The sequence below is a fragment of the Lampetra planeri genome, chromosome 22 (assembly GCF_965212315.1).
Source record: "Lampetra planeri chromosome 22, kcLamPlan1.2.h2, whole genome shotgun sequence".
NCBI lineage: Eukaryota > Metazoa > Chordata > Hyperoartia > Petromyzontiformes > Petromyzontidae > Lampetra > Lampetra planeri.
In genome coordinates, this window is record NC_136128.1 from 1,425,423 (window position 1) to 1,450,209 (window position 24,787).

General features: G+C 53.6%; 1 protein-coding gene across 1 annotated transcript in view; it reads left to right on the forward strand.

Moving 5' to 3' along the window:
* LOC144725103 (collagen alpha-1(XII) chain-like) overlaps nucleotides 1-24,787 on the forward strand; it is a 319,564-nt gene that overhangs the window by 202,993 nt on the left and 91,784 nt on the right. Inside the window, 5 exon segments of the mRNA XM_078604576.1 lie at nucleotides 10,145-10,287; nucleotides 11,240-11,349; nucleotides 12,569-12,727; nucleotides 20,972-21,049; nucleotides 23,992-24,078. Of these exon segments, the coding sequence (XP_078460702.1) occupies nucleotides 10,145-10,287; nucleotides 11,240-11,349; nucleotides 12,569-12,727; nucleotides 20,972-21,049; nucleotides 23,992-24,078 (577 nt within the window).

Here is a 24,787-nt window from a genome sequence, read left to right on the forward strand (position 1 = left end):
CCACGGTTTTCTTGGCTTGAAAGAATTCTGCTGAGGTGATGCACTCCCAGAAGGCCATGCTGCAGATACTGTAGGTTGTGTATGAAATGCACTCAAACGTTTCCCACCTATCCAGTACTCATCGTATACACGTGCAGTACAGGTGCTCTTTAACTGCACTCTGCTTACGACAAGGCTGCCGTGAAAGAATACACACACCATCTTGATCACTCGCAGTAAGTAAAAGTATTTTTACATTGTACTTTTTTAATCTACATAATATTTACTGTACATTTGTCATTAACCTTATCTTTATTTTCAGGTTTACTTTTACGTATACGTGTACAGTACTGTCCACAACATTTTTTTTCACTCTATACTATACAAGTTATATTTAACACTACACAAAATGTTAACCATATTTTACGTAAAAATATACTTCCTGTTTCGTGTTTGGGTTTATATAAGGTGACATTAAACAAGAGGAGTCCTATAATGAACAGTGAACCAAACCCTATATTTCCTTTTCGCCTTTTGAGTTTGCGGTTCGCGAATTTGCCGATTGCGGTGATTTTCACACCGCGTAACTCCCCCCCGCGATGGACAAGGGAAGGAGACGTCGTCTGATTATTTTGTCCTCCAGATAAGTCTCGCCTCCGCCATGAGAATGGGGAATTTCCTACACTGGCTCAACGCTGTTAGCGGGAGATGAACACCGCCTCCGTCGCTCACTCGAGCAGAAAATCACGTTGCCTTTTGACCCCAACCTTACAGGTGTAATAAAAGACTTCGTCAGGCACTGCTGGTCTCCGTTGCTCTTTTATTTAGTTTCCTCCTCGCACCCCGCTGGTCCTGACAACGGACCAGCGTCTCCTCGAGCGCGCCCCGCACGCGCTCCCTCGTCAGCTCCTCCGCTCCTTCTCGCACCCCGCTGGTCCTGACAGCAGACCAGCGTCTCCTCGCGCGCGCCCTGCGCGCGCTCCTCCGTCAGTCTTTATTTAGCTCCTTGCTCGCACCCCGCTGGTCCCGATAGTGGACCAGCTGCTTCTCGCACGCGCCCCGCACGTGCTCCTCCCTTCTCGCGCGCGCCCCGCACGCGCTTTCCCATCAGTCGCTCCGCTCCTCCCCGCTCCGCACACCGCTGCCCGACGGTGTGCCAAAGCCCCATCAGCCACGTGGCTGATGGCGCGGCAGCCACCCAACGTGGTCCCACATCTTCACTCCAACAACTGACCCGGATCCCTTCCGGGCTCCCACCTATATCCTCTTTACCACGTGACCCTGACTCCTCCCCTTCCGGATCGTCAGATCCAGCCTTCCCATACTGCCCTGCTGGCTCCACCTCCATTCACCTCGCTTCCAATTGGACCCGAGGTGAACGGCGGCCCCTCCCACACACCCCCCATACTGGGCTCTGCCCCCCAATACCCCAGGCCATGTGATTGGGCCAGAGCCCAGCAGCGAACCCCGTTTACGCTCGCATTATACAGGCACTGGTGCTTGTACACTTGAGCAACGTCTGGCACACCTAGAATGTAGTTCTTCTTTCTCGAAACACTCTCGCCCCCTTTGCTTTTGCTTAAGTACACCCTGCAATGGGGCTGTTGGAACAGCTTGCTGATGGATGTCTTTGTGAGCCACTCCGCGATGCACGTGTATATAAGTTACCCCCTCTTGGCACGAACCGCCTGGAGCCTGCGCTGCCAATGCTGGCCAAAGCCGCTTGTAATGGAGCTTCTGGGCTGGTGGGGCATTCAGCTTCCCTTATTGGTGTTGGCATCCTAACTCTGGTGTGGGGTTGCTTCGTCTACGCTTTGCGAAATATTTCCTGAATGTCAGACTAATTGTATTTTGAAGCCTAGGGACCGAATACTCTTCGAGATACCCAACATCAATAGTGCATTGTTTTGCACGGCGGTATTCAGTGACGGCAAGCACCGAAGCTCTGGAATGCCTTCAATGAAAATAATTCGCAGATGGGGTCTCTTGAGACGCGCGAAGATTCAGTTATTCAAGGAATCTTTTTCATCGTCAGTTCATCAGGTAGAATACACTGACGGTGAATCACTCTTTGATTTGCTAATCGGAGAAAATTGCAACCTGAAAGGTGAATGCAGTACAACGCCACGTATCCGACTGCCCGGTGACGGGTTATAGGCCAATATGTGGAACATCTCGAGAAAATGACAGTTGCACCCTGCGCAAATACTGCCTTGGGTGTGGCCGATAAAGTGCTCAGGGTGGTTTAGTGATGGTCGGATACGCAACGTTGTCCTGCAACCCCGTCTTGATGATGAGAGTGGACGGTGCCGGACTGTGATTTAAAAGGGTTTTTTTCTTTCCTTATAACTCATTGGTAGCCAATAACCAAATACATCGATTACCAGATCTCAGAAAAGCAGGTGGCTTGTAATCAAGCAACCATCACTTATTATACTAACCAAGATTAAAACAACTGGGTAATCATTATCAGCCATAATCAATCCACTGCTGGATAGAGGACTGTCCAAGCTGTTCTGAGATACAATAATCCACTTACCGCCTGCATATTTCAGGTGATGAAGCCAATTTCATTGCTCCATCTCCTTGCTGGACATCCTCTTGGACATGTCCACTATACATTAGTAGACCACAGTTATCTGATTGCCAGGTCGCTTGCAAAATGTCTGGTCAGTGTGGAAGAGAAGTCCAAAATGCCATCAAGAAGGACTCTCTCGAGCTCCCTGGAGCACCTTTGCAGGACCCTACCCGTCTGTATTTCCCTGTTGCGATCCCTGTGTGTCTTGTGTGTATCTTTTATTTGATGATTTTATCAGAACCAGATCGCATCACTCGTCTGTACCTGGCAGACGAGCCAAATATCAGAGTGATTTCCTCATCAAATGAGCATTGAGGCAGTACCCACCTCCTGTGGTGTAAATACCACATTCCTATGGAAGGGACAAGCTATGAATAAAACTATTAAACTATGTTTTATTTTACCAAGTAAGGTCCACTGAGCTATATAGTTCTTTTTTAGAAGCAACCTGGCCACAAATGATAGCTCAATGAAGTGGCTTATCCCTAAACACGTGTTGACTCTGAATGTGGAGGGAAAAACCAGAGGACCTGGAGATAAATCCACACGACCACAGGGAGAACATACAAAATATACAGCAGGCGTCAGGGTCGGGATTGAACCCATGACTTCCTGTATACCAGGTGGGGTAGTTAAGATCTTACCACCGTGGCGAGATATCCATAGGACAAACAATGTTTACTTCCCCACAAAGCAATACTGATTTCATCAACCCCAGAGGGATGATGGGCTCAGTCAATCCCCAATCGGGATTTGAACTCACAATCTATCAATTGTGAGCCACTCACTCTCCCGCTGAGCCACGGGGCCTGACGTGCAATAAGAACGCGCAAATACCAAATCTACCTTGCTTACCAGCGTCCGCTCAGGCACTACCTTACTGTTGCTGGCTATTGGTGCTGCTTGCTACTTGTCATTGGACCAATTGGCCCTGCCCAGTTCAGTATCCACCACGCTCTCTTCCCCTCCCCACCCCCCGACATTTTGTCTCTGCTCGCCCTTTAATCCCTTCTAGCTGCTCTTCACTAGGCAGCGCTCCACTCGATCCTATCCCACACCCCCCCATCTCTGTCTCTCCTCCCTGGCTCCCCCCCCCCTCTTACCTATATGGCCTCTTGTTACAGCAGCCCTTTTGCCCACTTGAGCAATTGTTTCTTGCTGTGATTGTCTCACCTGATGACGGATGCTTGTGTTGCGCCCGAAACTTCGTGATTTTATTTATTTTATTTTATACCTACGTGACTTTACCGAAAGAACCAAAGAGTATACCCCAATGACTTTAGTTTGCACGGTTGGGATATTGCTGAGTCGGTACAGCAGTAGCCTCCCCAATCACAAAGATCATTTCAGGCCAGGGCTGCCTCGGCCCATCGGCCCTCCTGACTGATTGAATAAGCAACAACTATCAGCCGTGGTTATGGTGAGAAGTCACCTGTGACTGCTGCACAAAGGCCCTGGTCTCGGCCATATTAATGTGGAATTTCCACTGCTTGCTGGAGACCACCAATGCTGCAGAACACCGCCCATTGATTACCCCGGGCACAATTGTGCCATCATTGCGCTTTCATTGGTGGGTGTGGAGGAATAATTAAAAGCCATCTTGGACTTTGGCCAGGCAGATAATGCACACAGATAAACCAACCTGCTGATATGATGATGTGTTTAGAAATATTCCATATTCTCAATAAGTGAGATGGTATACATTCAAATAGTCTCCCAGCCACCAGAAAATATGCGGTCCCTCAACCAGCTACTCAGCCAGTGATGAACCAACTTTGTTAGACAAGCAGCCAGTATATGATGAGTTTGCACATCTTTTTGTAGTATAATATCAATTGTGCTATCTACTTCAGGTTATTCTCTCACGAAGCAGAGCAATCTTTCATGCTGTTGAATGGCCCACGGCAGTGGATATCACAGAGCTACCTCTGAGGCCCCTTCAAGTGACCTCTGATCCACATAGAGGGCAGCACTTCCCCACCCTCTGCACACGAGAGTAATGTTTGCCATATAACAGACCGATATTTTAATTATCAGAGCTGGAATTTATCCAAATTAAGTGCAGAACTACACTTAATACGGTGTTTGTTGTGCAGTCATTAGTGACCGGGCTGAGACCATCACCTCACTCCACTCGAGTACGCGGATTAATCACAGGCGGTTGCCTGGATTCGAACCTAGGTCCTCAGCGGTGCCGGTTCGATGCTCTGACCTCTTCAGCCTACTCGCCCACATCACACCACACATCCTAACCACAATGCCGCATGACCCTATGGCATTGCCATCACCAGGAGCGATGCTTCATGAGGTGTCACTTTCACCTCCTCGGAAAAAAATCTCACGAATAACAATTGCTGCGAGCGGCCAGCGCGTCGATGCCCGCCGTGCCGCCTTGCCCACCCTGTCCATTGTGCCCACCGTGCCCACCGTGCCCACCTAGCCCACTGTGCCCACCGTGCCCTCCGCACCGGCCGTTCCCGCCATACCCCATCGTACCCAACATGCCCACCCGGCCCACCGTGCCCCACCGTGCGTGCTGTTCCCATCGTACCCACCGTACCCACCCTGCCCACCGTGCCCTACATGCCCGCCCTGTCTGCCACGCCGCCTCTTGCCCCAGGGCCTCCACTTCGCATCAATCGACGGGGTCGCCGTCACTGCTAAACCCACTAACGCTTGAAAGCGGGCAAAGCGACAGGTGTGGCTTGAAAAGGTAGCCGACATGCGGCCGATCACTTAATTAGGCTCACTTCTAAAACACAAACAGGAATTCACGTTTAAAGCAGACCTGGCCCTGCCTAGAGTAAGCAACTGTGAAACCCATCACGGCTGTGTCGGACCACGCAGTTAAGGGTTCGACTCTCATCTTAGCCAAAGACCTCCGTGCCTTAATTCTGGCGGGGGAAAAAAATCTACTTTTCTGCGAAAACGGATCTGATTTTCTCCAAAAAAATAATTTTTAGAGGCATTTGGAGTGGTCTGGTGTTGGCGCAGTGAGTATGGCGCTGTAGTATGAAGTCGGCGACTTGAATTTGATTCCCGGCCAAGGCTCACAGTGGCGAATGATACCTAAACCAGTCCAGGACCTTTCCCTTCAACGAACCGCATTTACCGTCGTGCTGAAGTATGTACAAACAATCTCAATGGCTGATCAGTGTGGGGAAGCCTTTAATCAGCAGTGGTATGACAAAAGATCTGTAAAGTATTAATTATATCAGGTCTTCACAATACAATACATGAAATTGAGGCTTTATATTTTTGACATTGAAGCCATGCCTACGTTGTTAATCGTTTAATTGCCATACCTGCGCATCCCTTGCACAATCAACAACCCCCATGATGACCGCGGCGATGCGGGCGCGTGGCCCCCGCGACTGCAGGAGGCGGCCGATCTCCGCGTGGCCCTCGGGGGTCGGCAACATTGAAATGTTGGGTTGTTTTTTTTACCTGCCTATTCTTGTTATTTTGGTTGCCGACCCCTGATCTCCAGTGTGGGGAGGCCTTCAACCCAGCAGTATCCTGACACACGGGCTGTGCGAGTACTTCTTTAACCCCCCCCCCCACATGTGTGCTTTGTCTCCACGTACTCTGGTTTTCTCCCGCGTGCAAAGGGGCTTTGACAAGGAGTTGTTGAGTTTAATTTGAGGCATTGCTAAATAATTATCAGCAATTGTGAATAGAGGAAAATGGTCACCTTCCAATTCATGAGGACCTCAATAACGTCCCTTGTCAATGCTTGAAGCCGCGCCAAGACCTTTTGAACCCATGCGAGGAAGCTTGGAGAGCCGAATGGAGTTCAAAAGAACTAAACCAACACCTTGTGAAAGACCCAACGCAGAAGATCCTTGGGTTTGATCTTCCTCGAAGCTCATTGTCCACCCTAAACCGCTTCCACACAAACCATGGCAGATGCAGATACCTGATGCACAAAAAAGGAATATTTCAAACTGTCCAGTGTGCGACTGTGGTCATCTTCAACAGACCATATAACGTATACCGATGAAATGTCCGATCCACAAATACGAAGGAGACATCGCAGCGATACTCTCTGCCGCTCCTGACACGATTATCTGGCTTGACCACTTGAATGTGAAATTTTGGTTGTTGCTCTGCATCTACTTCCGCCATACGAAAGAAGAAGAAGATTTTGAATATAACCAACACTGCATTGCAGTCTGAGGTGTACGGAGTAACGGAGATACCACAATGTGCTCCGTCTCCAGCTTGCGGGACACGCAAACTCAAAAGATAAAATCCACAGATCCCCTTCACTCCGAGCCACATGAGAATGTGCCGATACGCAACATAGGACTTGAGATATCCCTGATATATCACGATCTCTGCAAAGGCGGAGTTATAGAGGTAAGATGGAAATAGGTGCAACCCCACGTTTGCTTGCTAACCCCACTTGGAGGGAACTCTACAGGCACCCCCCCCCCCCCCCCCCAGAGGGCATGTGACCTGCTCTTCCACACTAGCCAGTTGTCCATCGACTGTGGGTGGACTCAGTTACATTGCTCGGTGAACAGAGGCGGTGGTGGGGATTCACCAAACTTGCCCCGCTGTTCCCGGGAGATTGAATCGAACCGGCGACCTCTGGATTGCAGGTCCAGTGTGCTCACCCGTTACACCACCGCGGCAGCGGTGTCTGCAGGATCCATCGAAATGTGATATAATCTCAGCCGTGGCACCTCCACGTCCTGGCGGTGTGGAAGGGGTTCGGGGCACGGAAGGGGATGGGGGTACGGCATCCCCTTGGGGTGTGGCCCCCGTGGAGACGCGGCCTCGTGAAGCGAATGCCGTGCATGGTGCCGATAAGTTTACGTCTTTCCGAGCCGGGTCCATGATTAATTCCTTCCTGAGACTGCAGGCAGCAGTTATTCTGTCAGTTTGACTCGACTTTTATTGGTTTTCGTCCTCTGTCACCCAATCTGCAGGGTACTCCTCGGGTCCTGACCTCCATTATTTATCACGGCTGCTATGGTGAATGCCAGCGTGTGGGCACATGCACACGTGTGTGCACGTGTTGATGTATTAATGAATGCACAGGTATGTTTGTGCACATTTGGGTCGGAGTTATTATGAATTATTAATTCCTACTTGACAATGTTTGGGTCATGTCGTGTGCTCCCAATTCCTTCGTATGTCGAGAGCAGTGGTGCAGTCGGTAAGTGTTGCTAAGGGTTCAATACCTGACCGTGTGCATTTTTCATTGGCATTACACTCAGTTTGCCTTTAACCAAATCACCTCGAATGCACCTGCTTTTATCACATCTTGGAAGCTTAAATGATAAGCCACTTTGTTGAGCTTTCATTTGTGGCCAGGTCGTTTCTGAAAAAGAAGCTAACAGCTCTGAGTCTTACCTGCCAATATCAAAAACATAGTTTAGTTTTACTTGTGTATATATATTTTAAGTGATTTGTTTACCTTTCCTATACTTTGCACTCCTATCCTGCTTTTGTGCTGTTTATTGTTTTAACGTTCTGACCTGCCCCTACTGTACATCTGTGAACAAAGAGCTTTATAGCTCATCGGATTCCTCCAGTATAAATACATATTCTGATTCTGGGTTCACCCTGGATAGTGCCTGGATGACCGACCGCCATGCTGAGAGCATGTTGTGGCGAGCTGCAGGGCTACGTGGTGGTGGGCAGCAGCCAGTGCAGCTACAACTGTAATGCGAGCGTAAATGGGAAGGCCGGATGTGACGATCCGAGAGGGAGGAGTCAGGGTCACGTAGGAGAGAGGTTATAGGAAGGAGCCCAGAAGAGATCAGGGCAGTCGATGGAGTGAAGAGGCGGGACCACGTGGGGTGGCCGCCGCGCCATCAGCCACGTGGCTGATGGGGCTTGGGACACCGTCAGCCAGGCGCACGGGGCTAGCGGAGTGGCTAGCGGAGCATGCGGGGTGCACGGGGCTAGCGGAGTGGCTAGTGGATCGTGCGGAGTGTACAGGCTAGCGGAGTGGCTAGCGGAGCGTGCGGGGTGCACGGGGCTAGCGGAGCGTGCGGAGTGCACGGGGCTAGCGGAGTGACTAGCAGAGCATGCGGGGTGCACGGGGCTAGCGGAGTGGCTCGCGGAGCGTGCGGGGTGCACGGGGCTAGCGGAGGGGCTAGCGGAGCGTGCGGGGTGCACGGGGCTAGCGGAGTGGCTAGCGGAGTGTGCGGAGTGCACGGGGCTAGCGGAGTGGCTAGCGTAGTGTGCGGGGTGCACGGGGCTAGCGGAGTGGCTCGCGGAGCGTGCGGGGTGCACGGGGCTAGCGGAGGGGCTAGCGGAGCGTGCGGGGTGCACGGGGCTAGCGGAGTGGCTAGCGGAGTGTGCGGAGTGCACGGGGCTAGCGGAGTGGCTAGCGTAGTGTGCGGGGTGCACGGGGCTAGCGGAGTGGCTAGCGGAGCGTGTGGGGTGCACGGGGCTAGCGGAGGGGCTAGCGGAGCGTGCGGGGTGCACGGGGCTAGCGGAGTGGCTCGCGGAGCGTGCGGGGTGCACGGGGCTAGCGGAGGGGCTAGCGGAGCGTGCGGGGTGCACGGGGCTAGCGGAGTGGCTAGCGTAGTGTGCGGGGTGCACGGGGCTAGCGGAGGGGCTAGCGGAGCGTGCGGAGTGCACGGGGCTAGCGGAGTGGCTAGCGGAGTGTGCGGAGTGCACGGGGCTAGCAGAGTGGCTAGCGTAGTGTGCGGGGTGCACGGGGCTAGCGGAGTGGCTAGCGTAGTGTGCGGGGTGCACGGGGCTAGCGGAGGGGCTAGCAGGGCGTGCGTGGCACGCGAGAGGAGACGCTGGTCCGAGGAGGAGGCCAGCGGGGTGCGGAGGAGAAGAATCTAAATAAAGGACCAACGGAGAGCGACATCTTGTGAAGGAGTCCTTTATTACACAACTACTGCTATAGTGTACAGCCTCTACTCCCATGTCTATGCTGCCTACAATTACCAACCCGAACTGACCAGGGTGTGTAGGTATGGTCAATTAACCGCCAAGATCTACGTAATGTTTACACGTGTGTGTGTGTGTGTAGCGGTGGTGTAGCGACCCGGGTTCGATTCCCGCTCACGGCCAACACCAGTGACGATTATCTGAACCGGTCCTGCCCCCCCCAGGTCGACTCAGCCTCAAATGAGCACCTGGTGCGATGTGTAAACATCGCCACTAGGGAGACAAAGGCGGCCGGGCATGGTGTTGGTCACTCACCCCCTTGTTTGCTGTGCCAGCCTTTATAGTTGCTCGCTAACAGCACTTGCCCCTACAGTTTGTTAAGGCTATACAGGGGATCTTTATCTTTGTGTAGCGGTTAGTGCATTGCGCTACAAACCCGGTGACCAGAGTTTGATTCCCGCTCACGGCGAACAGCAGTGACGATTATCTGAACCGGTCCTGAGCCTCCCCTGAGTCGACTTCTCCTCAAATGAGTACCAGGTGTGGTTGTAAACATCGCCATTGGGGAGACAAAGGCGGCCGGTGTGGTGCTGGCCACTAACCCCCTTACGTGCCACGCTGGCCTTCAAAAGGTGGTCGCTTAAAGCACTTTCCGCAGCAGTGTCTTAAGGCTACACGGGGAATCTGTGTGTGTGTGTGTGCGCTCGCGCGTTTGTGTGACAGCGACGTGCACCCGGACGGCCTGCGGCCAGACTTCACCATCTCCTTCCTCTTCCGAGTGCTCCCCGAGACCGGGCCCGAGCCGTTCGCGCTGTGGCAGGTGCTGAGCACCAGCGGGAGCCAGCAGGTGGCCATCATCCTCGACGGTGCGCACGCCTCCCCCCCCCGCTCGCAGCACCGACACCACCGCATCGTGGGGACGCACACGCAGCACGGACATGACAGCCTACATGACGTGACGTGGGGACACACACACACACAGCACGGACATGACAGTCCACGTGACGTGGGGACACACACACACAGCACGGACATGACAGCCCACATGACGTGGGGACGCACACACACAGCACGGACATGACAGCCCACATGACGAGACGTGAGTACACACACACACACAGCACGGACATGACAGCCCACGTTACGTGGGGACACACACACACAGCACGGACATGACAGCCCACGTGACGTGGGGACACACACACACAGCACGGACATGACAGCCCACATGACGAGACGTGAGTACACACACACGCAGCACGGACATGACAGCCCACGTGACGTGACGTGGGGACACACACACACAGCACGGACATGACAGCCAACATGACGTGGACACACACACACAGCGCGGACATGACAGCCAACATGACGTGGACACACACACACAGCACGGACATGACAGCCAACGTGACGTGACGTAGGGGACACAAAGACAAATCAAAAAGACATAAAGGCAATGTATGTACACACACGCACAATACAGGACGCACAGACACAACATGGCTTTTTAGAAACACAATGAGCTATACATACACACACGTGCAACATGACAATACACAATAACAATGCAGCATGGGTACATCAACATAACATTGGTATGAACAAACACACAATGTGGCTGTGTATGAGCACACTGCAATACATCGAGTCAAACACACAATAGAAGTTGTGAGCTCTGGACCGGTTTCAACATTCTGAGTATCATCAGCGGATTGGGGCGCAGAGTGCCGGCGTGTTGCCCGATGCAATTATCACACGCAAGACATCAGACGCGAGCGTCAGGGTCATCTCTGTGTTCCCCTCGCCTCCCTGCAGTGGGCAAGAAGGTGCTGGCCTACGTCTACCATGACGAGCAGGGCCAGAGGCAGGTGGTGACGTTCGACGGGCCCGAGGTGCAGAGGATATTCTACGGCAGCTTCCACAAGGTCAGTGGAAGCTATCATTCGTGATGGGCAGGTCGCTTCTGAAAAAAGAGGCTATATCGCTCAGTGGGCCTTCTCTGGTAAAATAGAAAAAAAAACACTTTCGTCTTTAATTTAGTTTAGTGCTTCTCACGCGTTCCGATTTGGCACGCTTTGAAATGTCTGCCCCAAACGCACGGCGCCACCAATGAGCCAAATGTGAAAATTCCACATTCCTGTGACAGTGCTTAGTGTTTTTTTGGGACGAAAGTTGTTGGCACTCAACGAAGTGAGGCAGCCTCAGCGGGAGGCCGAGAGGATGCATGGGTGAGGGGCAGCGGAAACGCAGCGCGGCCAGTTTCACCGGCTGCTGCTACACTGACTGGGCCATATATCTGACGAAATAGAGGCATCATTATTATTATCAACTTTTGCTATTTCGCACGACAGGAAAATATTTTAGATTTTGCGCAGCTTCAAAACGAGCGGATGCCTGTGGGAAAACGCTTAGACCGCTGGAAGAAATGCCCTGGCCAAATACTGACAGAGACGGGTTTAATAAATGTGTGTATCCTCGGGGATGGGAGTTCCCCTCGCGGCTCTGCGTCAGAACGTAGCGCCCCGCGCGTTTCACGTTCACGGTGGCCGCCCCTGCTGTCGAGTGGATTCCGAGTTGGCTTCGCAAGGGCGCTGGAGGTCTGTGAAAAAGAAGTTTGTAGCTCGTCGGATTCCTCCAGTATCAATCAATATTCTGATGATTCTGATTAAATGCAGACTCCATCAGCCTTGACGGTGACAGTGCAGTTGCTACTTTATCTTTCGTTACCTTACAGCAAGTCACACACGTGCCCATTTGAAATGCTTACAAAATGAACAGTTGTACTCACGGTCATACGTATAATCATTGGGATAATTTGACCAATACCAGTTGCAATTGAATGTGTGTGGCTTTAGCTATGAAAGGAAACTGAGGAATCCGGAAGAAACTTTGGACAGAACAGGGGGAGAACATACAAACTCCACATAGATAGGCACCCGAAGCGGAAATCAACCCAGTAAGGCACGACTGCGGAACCCTACCACCCACGTTCTGACATGTGCTGTGTGTGTGCTGTGCATGCCCTGTGTGTGTCCTGTGTGCTGTGTGTGCTGTGTGTGTGCTGTGAGTCCTGGTACATCTGCTGCATGTGCCGCGCGTGCCCCACATGTGCGTGTGTGCACCATGTGCTGCGCGTGGTACCAGGTGCACGTGGTGGTGACGCGCGAGAGCGTCAAGGTGCACCTGGACTGTGCGCTGGTGGCGGAGCGCAGCTCGTCGCCGCCGGGGAACGTGACCACCGAGGGCCACGCGGAGATTGGCCGCCTCCTGCAGTCAAGGGGGCCGCGCGCCCGCACCGCCGCGGTGAGACGCGCCCCCTCCGCCCGCCCCGCACGCACCGCCCCGAGGGCCGAGCCTCGCCGAGCTTCGCGTTACCCAACCCTCACCGGGAACGAAGACAAGAGCCGATCTGGATGGAGAAATTACCGCGTCACCTTAACGTGGAAAGACTGCTGCCCCGCTGAGCTGCCTCGGCTGTTCATCCAGCACATTAGGACGTGACGGCGTATAATCGCAGGCCGTCGGCGCACGTGCCGTAATTATCAAAACCGCAATGTAGATGCGACAGGTGCAATTACCTGCTTGCGGTCGGCGTCTGAATGAATTGCGCGCGAGGTCCCGTGCTTGCGTTGTTGCCGCATCGAGCGCTCACCGCTTTGCTCCATTGCAGGCTGACGCAAGCAGGGAAGGAAGGGATTAAATAAATCGGTGGAATTATTTCTCTCTCCACGTACATCATCATTTTCCATGCGCAGCCCTTGGACATTTTCCCCCAGACTGCCAACGCAGCTCTTTCAGCGTCTGCCCAGCTTCCTGGTTTGATGTTTTTGATGGGGCAATTTTTGGATTCCGTGTTATTACATTTGCCTTAGTTTAGCTTCTCAGATCAAGCCTCGGGTTTATCCGGGACATCGTGTCCCCCTGCAATTTAAGAGCCCTTTAAGCAACCTAGCACAAAGGCCAAGCAGGGCAGAGTGGCCTCGAGGGCAAGTCGGTCTCATCGGCGTCTGCCATGGCAAATCCAGAACAGTTCCCCTCTCTCCAGGGCTGTCGAAGACACTGTTTGGGGAGGTACCACTGACTTCGTTAAATGTTTCCGCACCCAGCACACCACATCCGGGATACCCCTCGCTTTGGCTGTTGGCTACGAGTCGCATGCCAGTCTACTGTCGACCCGGGACTTATTCGGTGATAAATGAGGCCGCCCAAACCGGAGAATTTCCAAACGGAATGTAGCCTACGCTGAGCAGACATTATGCGACTTCAGAACCAATCTGGCATCCATACCATGGCGATGACCATAAGGCAGCAGCGGCGGAAATACATTTTTGAGGATTTTAGTTTTTTATTACCAATTATTGGTTTTGTCACGAGGCAGTTCAGTGTCCCACGGAACTCTCGCGGCATCCAGGGCGCCACACGGCGACCTGCTTGGTGACACCACAGAACCACTGCTGGAGTCAGATTAACAAGACCCCTCTGGAGCGCACACTCTGCAAAACTGTTTTTTAAACGTGGCGAGATACCAAACCTTTCTTCCCCGAGCCAATGTGCAACAAGTTAAATGAAAATCCCAAAGCCAAATTGTCCTTATATTGGTCACCGGGCAGTAACTATCAGCTCGTTACAGTTGAGAAGCTGGATTAATCAGATCGTGACCCTAAATATGGAAACTGTGACCCCTTGTGCCACTCAGATTAACATCGGAACGTCTTCCTGGTGCATGTGTAATGTAGTAACTCGGCGGGAGACGACTTCACGGGTAACACACTCTTTATTTTACCAAACTCGTTCACAGGTGACTAACACCTACTTTGTATCTCGGGTGACAAACACCCACTTAGTATCTCGGGTGACAAACACCGCACTTAGCTATCTCGGGTGACAAACACCCACTTAGCTACTCGGCGACTAACGCCCACTGAGCTACTCGGGACACTCCCTGCCCGGGGTATCCGTCTTGACTGTGGGTCCCCAGCCCGACCCACGGGGGCGTCGGACCCCGGGTCCCACAGCCTCGCCTCCGAGCCACACAGGGCCCCGGTCCCCACAAGGACGGCGGGACTAGGGGTCTCGGGGCACTAGGTCTTCAGCTCTGTCTTCTGGTCTGCAACTGGGTAACTCTCCCCGAGTGCTCTCGCGCGTCCCCCTTTATACCCCACCTGCGGACGTCGCTGCAAGCACCCACTTATTCGACCAATCACTCGGCGCTGGCTACGATCCTGTTTTCCCACATCTCAGCGTGCCTCACCACCCACGCCGCGCCGCCCCGTCATCTGTCACTCCCGGCGCGCGCGTCCACACCACGCCCACAACGCGTGCCCAACCCCGCACCCCGCGCCGCCCCGTGATCCATCACTGTCACAGTCGGCGCACGTCAACACCACCACTACATCACCCCCTACCACATAGCTCGCAGCCGACCCGGCTGCTATAAAAATATACAAACCGCCCTGTGTGCCCCGTAACACAACACAACAACAAGAACAACAACTAACGTAACAACACAACACGACGCGAACACTACCATCCGCAACCATCAACCAATGCCACCGCGACAATAGAACAATATATACAAACCGGCGAGTGACAATAGCAATGTGTATGCAGAAAGGAAAATAAATGGAATTTTTTTTTTTTTCTTTCGACTCGTGCAGTGTCCCATTCTTTCCGAGCGTCCCTACAACGGGACATTACCCCGGCAGAGGGGAACACCGGGCGAGCTCGGTGTTGAAAAAAAAACGTCTTCATGAAAATTGTTGTGCCTTAGCCCGAGTCCGCCTTGCCGGTCCGTCGTACGGCACCAGACGCGGTTGAACGTCCGGTGGTGCCGGCGGTTCAGGAAGACATCGGCCAGGCATCGAGGACCCGTGCGTGCCGCGGGGTTCAGGCTCCCGACGGTCAGCAGCCGTCAAGCCCGAGGCACCTGGGGGTGGGTCAGGTGGAGACACGTGAGGAGCAGCCTGCGACACCTCCCTCCCCAAGTCGACGGTCACATCACACGCCCGGTCGTTACGGCACAGAACGGGGTCACACGGTGCCGCATAGGGCTTCAGTCGGGAGGGGTGCACGTACCAACGGCGTTTTTCCCATTTAATCTGTATACTCTGGGGTCGTGCAACCCGCACAATTTCCACCGGTCCCCTCCAAGGTCTCAACAATTTGGGGGACGTAGGCAACGGTGCATGTGGACAATGCAGCCAGGCCTTATCGCCTGGTTTCCAATCATGCGTATGCACCCTCCGCCCATGCAATCTCTCGTTCGCGATTTGCCGAGACCGCGAATTCAACCTCGCCGCCTCCCGCGCTTCAGTCAATTTGGCGATATTAAATTTGATGTGGTCTGCCAATTTTGATTTTGCACGTGGCTGGGAAATCCCCAGTTGGACGTCCATGGCCGGATCGGCCTCCCGCCCATACATAAGAAAAAATGGGGAAAACCCCGTCGCCGCATGAGGGGCCATTCGATAGGCCGCGAGTACCCCCGGCACCTGTAAGTCCCAATCAACCTGATCGTCGCAGACCTGTTGGCACAGCATAGACGTAATCGTCCTGTTCAGACGCCCAACCATCCCGTCAGTCTGCGGGTGGTAGGGGGAAGTACGCACTTTCATTGTACCCAACAGGTCGCACACCTCGCGCAACAAACCGCTCGAAAAATTATTTCCTTGATCCGTCAGCAAGCGTTCGGGGGCGCCCTTGTCCAAAACATAACCCTGGACGAAGGCGTCCGCCACCGCTGCAGCCGACTGGTTGGCGAGTGGCCATGCCATGGGCCATCGGGTGAAGTATTCTACGCCAACCAGCAGGAACCTATTTCCCCTCGGTGTAGCAGGAAAGGGCCCCAAGATGTCCAACGCAACCAATTCGTTTGTGCGCGAAACTTGAATGGATTTCAGCGGTGGATTAGCTGCCAATGGTGGCGGTTTTCTTTTGGCGCACCCTACGCATCCCTTAAGAATGTTCGCCACGTCGTTACCCATCCCCGGCCAATAATAGTCTCGCTGGATTAGGGCGAGCGTTTTGTGAAAACCCAGATGCATGAGCCGTTCATGAGCTGCCAGAACGACCCTACCCCGCATAGCAACAGGCACAACGAGCACGTGACCCCGGGACATGTTGTCCCACTTCATCAAAAGGCCCTGTCTGCACACCCAGGAACCGACCCGCGCATCCCCTACCTCGGGAGCGCCAACTTTTCGACGTAGCGTAAGTAGGGAGCTGTCGGACATTTGGAGACGGCCCCACTCAATGAGGGGCAATGACAACAGCGAATCCCTCCCCGTGGGAGCGTCGACTCCCAATTGCACTTTGGACAAGTTAGCAGAACCGGCACACAACGAGTCCAACCACTCTGTCCCCTCATCACTTGGAGGATGCGACTCGACAGTGAAATCCGCTTGAGCCACGAGCCGTTCCTCAACGGGTAGCGGCGCGGCGTGAGCCAGCACCGTTCCCTGCGCAATTTTGGCCGGCCGCGACCCCGTATTCAGGACCCTTACGAACGGCTCACTGTCCCCTCTCACCATGGTTTGAGCAACCGCTAAGTCGAGGCCCCTTCTGGCCCTGTTAGACGGCCCCAACGGCACCCCCTGTGCCACCGCACCCACCTCGAGTGGCTTCCTCAACCGAAGGGGTACCAACATTTTCGATCCCGGGGGCACCCTTACAGTCTGAGTTGCCAGCGCCTGCACCGTCGCACAAACCGTGCGTATTTTGGTAGGGCTCGTCAAGAACGCAAGCCGCCGACCTGACGGAAGCTCAATGCAGGCCTGATGTATGAGAATTTTGATGGGCATTTTGGACAAAAAGTCCGTACCTAGCAAACAGGGAACGGCCAGCGATGATGATACAAAAATAGGGCCCGACAATTTGACGTCACCAATGCAAATAGTCGCCCGAATCTGGCCGATGATCCCCAGGGATCCCCCATTCGCCGCATAAAATGGCACGTCCCCTGACAGAAGGGATCTACTTTTGACGGGAAGAATGTTATAAATAAGGTCCGAAATGATAGTGGCCGACGCACCCGTGTCCACAAGCACCCGGACCTCAACCCCGTCAATAAACCCCGTTACCACGGACGACCCGGCCGATGCAGCCACTATCCTGTGGGCCAATTCGGACCATTCGACTGCTTGCGGGCCGTGTACGGACCCCCCTCGCCGAAATGAACCCCCGGCACCCAGCCGCGAACCCCCCACCGCCAAGCGGCGACCCGAATGTGCCGTGTTTGTGGACCGAGCGTGTGAGGTGCCGCGACTTGCCGGGTTTTGTTGGGATGACTTGTGGGCCTGGTCGTCGTCCCGACGTGGTCCTGTGGCGCGCTGACGCGGGGCCCGGCACCCGGCTGCGACGTGACCCCGAAGGCCGCAGTTGTAGCAGACGACGAGGGACGTCGCAGGTTTCGGTTGCTCCAGCTTGCGGGATGAACGTGTGGGCGAACGACCTCCCGTTCTCCACTCCCCCGGACGCGATGCAGCGAAGGCCTGCTCCTGATCCGCAGCTGGCTGAGGTTCGGCGATCGTGGCGGCCAGTACCGCGTTCCCCGCCAAATTGCAGACGACCCCCGGCTTGCGTTTGAGGACCTCGTACGCGTGAATGCTCGTGGCGATCGCCAGGGAGCAGATATCCATCTCGTCCGCCACATTGATGGGGACCCCCAACTCGTGGGCCAACGCCAGCAGCTGCTCCGTCACCATGGCGTCCTTCCCCTCCTTATCCATGCGGGGAAAAGCTGCGTCCGCCAAGGCGAGCAGTGCCGTGCGATAGGCGAGCGTCGTTTCTCCAGCCACCTTCCGCCGATCGTAGAACTGGTGGCGACACGTGGAGGGCGGTCCGAACACCTTCGCCATCAGGTGTAGTGCGGCCTGGAGCGTAGAGCGGGACGACCTTGCAGCAGATGTGAAGGCTGCAAGCGCGTCGTCGTCGAGCATCGCTGGCAACGCCCGCAGGGCAGTGGTGTCGGACCACCCCGACATCTCCTGATGAGCGAGGAACCTTCGTTGGAAGGCTCCCCAGTCGCCCCCATCCGCCTTGAACGCCGACAGCGCGGGCAATCTTTGCTGGAGGACCCGATCGTCGTCGACGTCGGAGAGATTTTCCCGCGCTCCGCTGTAGTTGTGTAAAATGTCGGCTCGGTTGTCAGGCGCAAAATGGAGAGCTCCGGTGCGCGCTGATGATGTGGGCTGCGCTGAGCGGAGGTCTCCGGTCACGTGGTGTCCGTGTTTCCCGCCAATCGATGGCGGCCCCTCAAAAACGGCGGCAACTTCCAGACTTTTGGCGCGAAGCGCCTTTTGGCGGGATCCCGCCAGCCTCGCTCCTTCCTCCAACCCCGCAGCCGTTTTCTCGCCCGCTGGAACGGAGATCTCCGCCAAGATTGCAGCGGCGGCGAGCAGCAACTCCGCCAACCGGGAGTGTGCGTCCTGCAGGCTGGTGTCGGAGGCGAGCGGAGCGCCGGCCATCTCCGCGAAGGGCTGCATCGGCGGCAACTCCTCGTCCTCTCCTCCCGAGGTTGGTGTCCCCGGTACGCCGTCGTCTTCCCGACCTCGCTCGTGGGTACGGGTAGTCTTCCTAGTGTCCATTCTTCTTGAAGACAGGTTCACTTCTGACGCCAGTTGTAATGTAGTAACTCGGCGGGAGACGACTTCACGGGTAACACACTCTTTATTTTACCAAACTCGTTCACAGGTGACTAACACCTACTTTGTATCTCGGGTGACAAACACCCACTTAGTATCTCGGGTGACAAACACCGCACTTAGCTATCTCGGGTGACAAACACCTACTTAGTTACTCGGCGACTAACGCCCACTGAGCTACTCGGGACACTCCCTGCCCGGGGTATCCGTCTTGACTGTGGGTCCCCAGCCCGACCCACGGGGGCGTCGGACCCCGGGTCCCACAGCCTCGCCTCCGAGCCACACAGGGCCCCGGTCCCCACAAGGACGGCGGGACTAGGGGTCTCGGGGCACTAGGTCTTCAGCTCCGTCTTCTGGTCTGCAACTGGGTAACTCTCCCCGAGTGCTCTCGCGCGTCCCCCTTTATACCCCACCTGCGGACGTCGCTGCAAGCACCCACTTATTCGACCAATCACTCGGCGCTGGCTACGATCCTGTTTTCCCACATCTCAGCGTGCCTCACCACCCACGCCGCGCCGCCCCGTCATCTGTCACTCCCGGCGCGCGCGTCCACACCACGCCCACAACGCGTGCCCAACCCCGCACCCCGCGCCGCCCCGTGATCCATCACTGTCACAGTCGGCGCACGTCAACACCACCACTACACATGCATTACATAACGGTGACGGAGTAGTAGGAGAAAAAATGCTTTGTCAATCCACTGCTGGATGATAGCCTCCCCACACCGTGCATGTCGTGGGGGTTATATTTACCATACTTCACCACACTGGTCAGTGTAGGTCGGTAACGGCAGAGACATTATATGTGGGGGGCATGGAAGTATAGTACAACATTGGACATTGCGGCACTGTTCTCTGCTGCCCTATAATTTCGCCTCCCAGCCTGTAACAACTTATTATGCATGGCATATTATCCATCTAAGCACTACCCAGGTTCAACCTTACTTTGGCTTCTAGAATATGGTAAGATCAAGTGCATTCCAGATTTGGTCAGAGGTTGGGCAGCCAACCCATAAAGCAAGGCCTGGAACCCCCCGGTGTTTCCACTGCTCTCGTTCCTCGCAGGCTGCAGAGTGGAAGCCACCATTACCCTGGAACGAATTTCACGGTCCACTTTCCCTTGGCCAAGAGCACCGAAGCATAGCAAAGTGGTCTGTCTACCTTAAAAAATAAGAAATTACTGGAGCCTCTAATGTTCTTCAAAAAATAATTTACTTAATAATGTTATAAAAGCGAACATAAAGAACATTTTATTTCTTTTAATTTTGTCCTGTGCCGCGGTGTTGGTTTTGGCTGTAGGAGCCGTGGTTGTTCGGTGCCGGTGGTGAGCCGCTTCAGGTTTTAGTAAGCGTAAGCGCGGTGCCTTCCTTTGCCATTCCCTTTGATTTAAACACATCACCATTGTTGTTGGAAATCACTTTTTTTCGTAGCCTTTAGACAGAAAAACTGCTTGCCCAACTGCACACGAATAATGCCATTTGTATACCTGTTTGCGGCATATGTGGTACGTGTGTGTGTGCTTGTCGTGCATTGGGGCCGTCCGGAATGGAACATGGCAGGCGAATGTTGTAGATGCGAGTCACAGACACGGTCGCACTGGGTGGCACGTGTGGGCAGGATGGAGGGGTGGTCGGTTACCGAGACCGGAATTGGAGCGGTCTCCACAGGTCCAACGACCAAGGGGAAGAGAAGGCCTAAGAGAGCACGGTGAATGTTACTGTGTGTCCCTGTGCAGCATCTACGGGATGTGGTGGAGGGCAGAAAGCATTGGCTATGAGGTGCGGTGGTGGCATCAATGGCTTTGGCCAAGATGACTCCTTGTAGTTGTGCCTTGTCCCTCGCGTTGTGTTTATTGATTTCAACCATGTGTGTGGGATGCTGCACGTCTGTCCCTCCTCTGGGTGCAGTTCCAGCTACAGATGTTCGAGATCGTGTGCAGTATGGGCTGGACGAGTCGTGACAAGTGCTGCGAGCTCCCGGCCACGGTGCGTACTCAGGGAGGAGGGGGGACGGGGTGGACGAGGGTGCTTCTTATAATTCCCACAAACTCTAGGATGGCAGCGTGGGCCCCTGGGTCCCCGCTGCCCCTGCTCGTCGCGTGCGGAACCCGGCACGATGCGGCCGAGCGGCTTAGGTCCGGCAGAAACACCGCGTGGCTCGTGATGAATCTCGAAGTGAATGCAGCGCACTCTGGGTTTATAGAGCGTCTCGCTTCCGCCGTGATGGTGCGACATGAGCAAACCAAATCTCACACGTTACGCGCGCATCATTCTTCACTTCCTCGGCGTTACACGCGCGCGCTTTCCGATGGATTCAGCCTTGCTCACGCGTGCGTGCGTGCAAACACACACGCAGCACGTGTATATTGACTAGTCAAACTGCCGAAGAATACCACACCACAATTAGAGATGGCAATCCAAAACCCGGCAACCCTGGAAACCTTGTCCAGAAAGATTAACCAGTGCCGTATTTGAATCAAGGAACAGGAAAAGTGGGCTAAATAACCATGCGAGTCACAGTGACAAACAAGCTTTAGGTCCAGCTTGTGCCGTAATGCTGTCACAGCCCTGTTACTCTACCCCTGGATAAAGGCCTCCCCCATGCCGGTCATGGTAGCTCTCGGACATACTTCACCACGCTGGCCTCTACGGATTGGTGAAGGAGAGGACCAAGACCGGTTCAGATATAACTCGTCTCTGATGTTAGCCATAGCCTGGTATCCAACTCGGGTTGCTAGGTTCACAGCGCATTCCGCGAACCGCTGCGTCACCGGTGCTTCCACGTGCCGTAATACCGAGTGATGCTTACACCGAGGTTTGTTAGAGATATCCCATCGCTTCAGATTGCGTGTGAGGTTTAGAGGTGGGTGACGTGTCCCTCCCCGGGAATCCCGCACTTGAGAGGCGAGGGTTGGTGAATCACCAGGGATTGTTGAAACTCTCAAACCCCACGGGCTGCTGCGACAGCAAAGGGACAGCAGTACAGCAAGTGAGTGTCACGACTCTTCCCACGTGACCATTGCGTTTTGTACATGCAGTGCACATTTCTGCTGCGCTGTTTAATATATGACCGTTTTGCTCTATCCACTCTTTCGTACGGGTTTTCTCCGGGTACTCTGGTTTCCTCCCACATGCAAAAGACGCTCGGTAATGGGAATTGGCCAAGCTTGCCGATGCCGAGACCTTTTGAAAACATAATCTTGAGGCTTGGTAAGGATTTCCTGGATAAAATTAAATTACATTATTATTATGACTGCAGTTTTATACGTTGTAACTTTTTTCACGGATGGAATAAAATAACTCAAGATTGATTTCATTTAGAAATCTAATTTCGCCGAGTCAGATGCAAGCATTAAGACACATGGGTGCCACACAGCGTGATAAAGGTAATTCTGTGCCTCAGGCAGTGTTCAGAGTGATCCATCCCAGCCACGTCTAACAGATTCGCAGGCTGCCCAAGTTGGGAGTATTTAACAAGTGGGAGTGGAAACCTCATTCATGCCAGAAATGTTGTTTAAGCTCTGGGCAAGTACTTTACAGTTTAAATGTTGAGCCCAGACAAATGCTGTTTGGAGATCTCTTCGAAGTCTCGAGTAGCAATGTGGGTGATTTGATATAAGCACAACTTGACTTCTGAAAGAAAAAAAACGAATTCATTTATTGACGGCTTTAATCGGTCGTATCCCTGTGGATTGCCTTAATATTTTACTTGGTCAATACAGATGCAGACTTGTTGACAATGAGAAGGCGCCCTCAGTTTTAGGGATGTTCATTCATTGGTAGGAAATTTGTGTAAAAATTCAGTCTTCAGGCACGTTGCTGTTGTTGTAGTGTGCTTTGAAGTCATACATACCGTCAAATGAACCGTTTAATATTCATATTCTTGTTATGCTTGTTTCCCCACGAGTCTCATGACTCGTTTTCAAGAGGATCCTGCCATGTATTCGCACTTTGGGACGAGGTTACTTCTGCTTGTAATCCAAATTGAGTAATCAGTTAAATGTTGTGTATTGGTTTGTCCGCTAGTTACCCTGCAGTGCTGCTGAGTAAAGCGTCGTCAGAGTAGATGCTGCACTGCTCACTGATCAGTACACAGTCATTGTGAGCTGCTACCACCCACAGTGCTGGGGGAAATGGGAGCCGTCCAATATATTGGAAAATAAACAGAAAATACAAATGACCTTTCAATTCCAGACTTCACAAATTAAATGGGACCCATTATGCGATACTGAATTTTCCAAAAATGTATGTAATTTTAACATTACTTGCATTTTTTGTGATATATTTTTGTATGTTCGAAAACTTATTTTTTCAACAAAATGTTTTGCCATAAAGAGACTTTGTGTGCGCAAGTACAAAACGTCACCAAAGTATCCAGTACGGAGGCTGCTATTCACGTCACGCTGGGGGTAGTGTGGGGAGCGGTAGCGCAGCAGTTAGCGTGCTGCTGTACGATCCTGGCGACTCGAGTTCGATTCCGGCTCACAGCCACAACACGGGTAATTATTATCTGAATCGGTCCTGGACCGGCCCTAGGTCGACTCAACCTCAAACAAGTACCTGATGTGGTGTGTAAACATCGCCATTGGGGAGACAAAGGCAGCCGGGCGTGGTGAATCCAAGTCCCGGGCGAAGCCGGGTAGTCAAGCTAGTGTTATACATATATTGTTAGCTTTATCTTGATTCGAATTTGAGAGGGATATTTGATGCACCCCTTCTTTTTTTCTTCAATTAGTTTCAATTAGTTTTGGGCCTTCCCCGAGGTGTGAACATCGATACTGGGCAGACAAAGGTGTTGTGCGAGCCACAACCACCCGCTCTCGTGCGCAATGTTGTTTCCCTTAATAGGCGCTCGCGGACAGCCCTGGTCCCAACAGTCTGTTGAAGCTGCACGGGGTGATCGTTGCGTCTGTGTGTGTGTTGTGCAGAGAGACGAAGCCAAATGCCCTGCGCTGCCCCATGCCTGCAAGTGCTCCCTGGACAGCGTGGGGCCGCCCGGACCCCCAGGGCCAGCGGTGAGAGTCGCCCCCCTCCCCCTTCCCGTCGGACCCTAACCCCAAGCCGTCGCCGCGTGCCGGGGAAGTATGTCACGTGCACCGCGCGTGCCCCCCCCCCCCGCTCTGCGCGTTACTCGTTCTACTCACGACCGGAGGGTTCGTGACCTCGATTATGTAGCTGCTGCGCTCTCCGTGGCGTTGGGCTCTGCTGTGACGTTGCCGTACTCTCCTCGCGGTCACATTCACAACTCTGTCTGTCCACCTCAGTCTCCATCTACCTCGGTTCCTTATTTCTTCCACTTTACCAGCCGTCAACAGTTGCTCCAGATTTACCCCGTCACGCCCATAGCTGCTTGTCCAAAACACTTTAGTTTCCGTCTTCACGTCGCGGTGTGCGGTCTAGCCGGTTCTTGCTGCGTTCCAAGGGGCACGCAGGCGTCTCCTCAAACACGTGCTTCACGAGCTACCATCGTCCTCCTGTCAGCTGCACAGATCCACAACGTGTGACGTGCATGCATTCAAGATGTTGACTACCTCACCAGGTATACAGGAGGTTGTGGGTTCGATTCCGACCCTAATGCATGCTATATATTTGGAGTTTGCATGTTGTCTCTGTGGTCGTGTGGATTTTTCTCTGGGTCCCCCGTTTTTTCTGTTCACATTTAGAATCAACATGTGTTTAGAATATTTGGCTGCGATAAATGTACACATGATAAGCCGCTTCGTT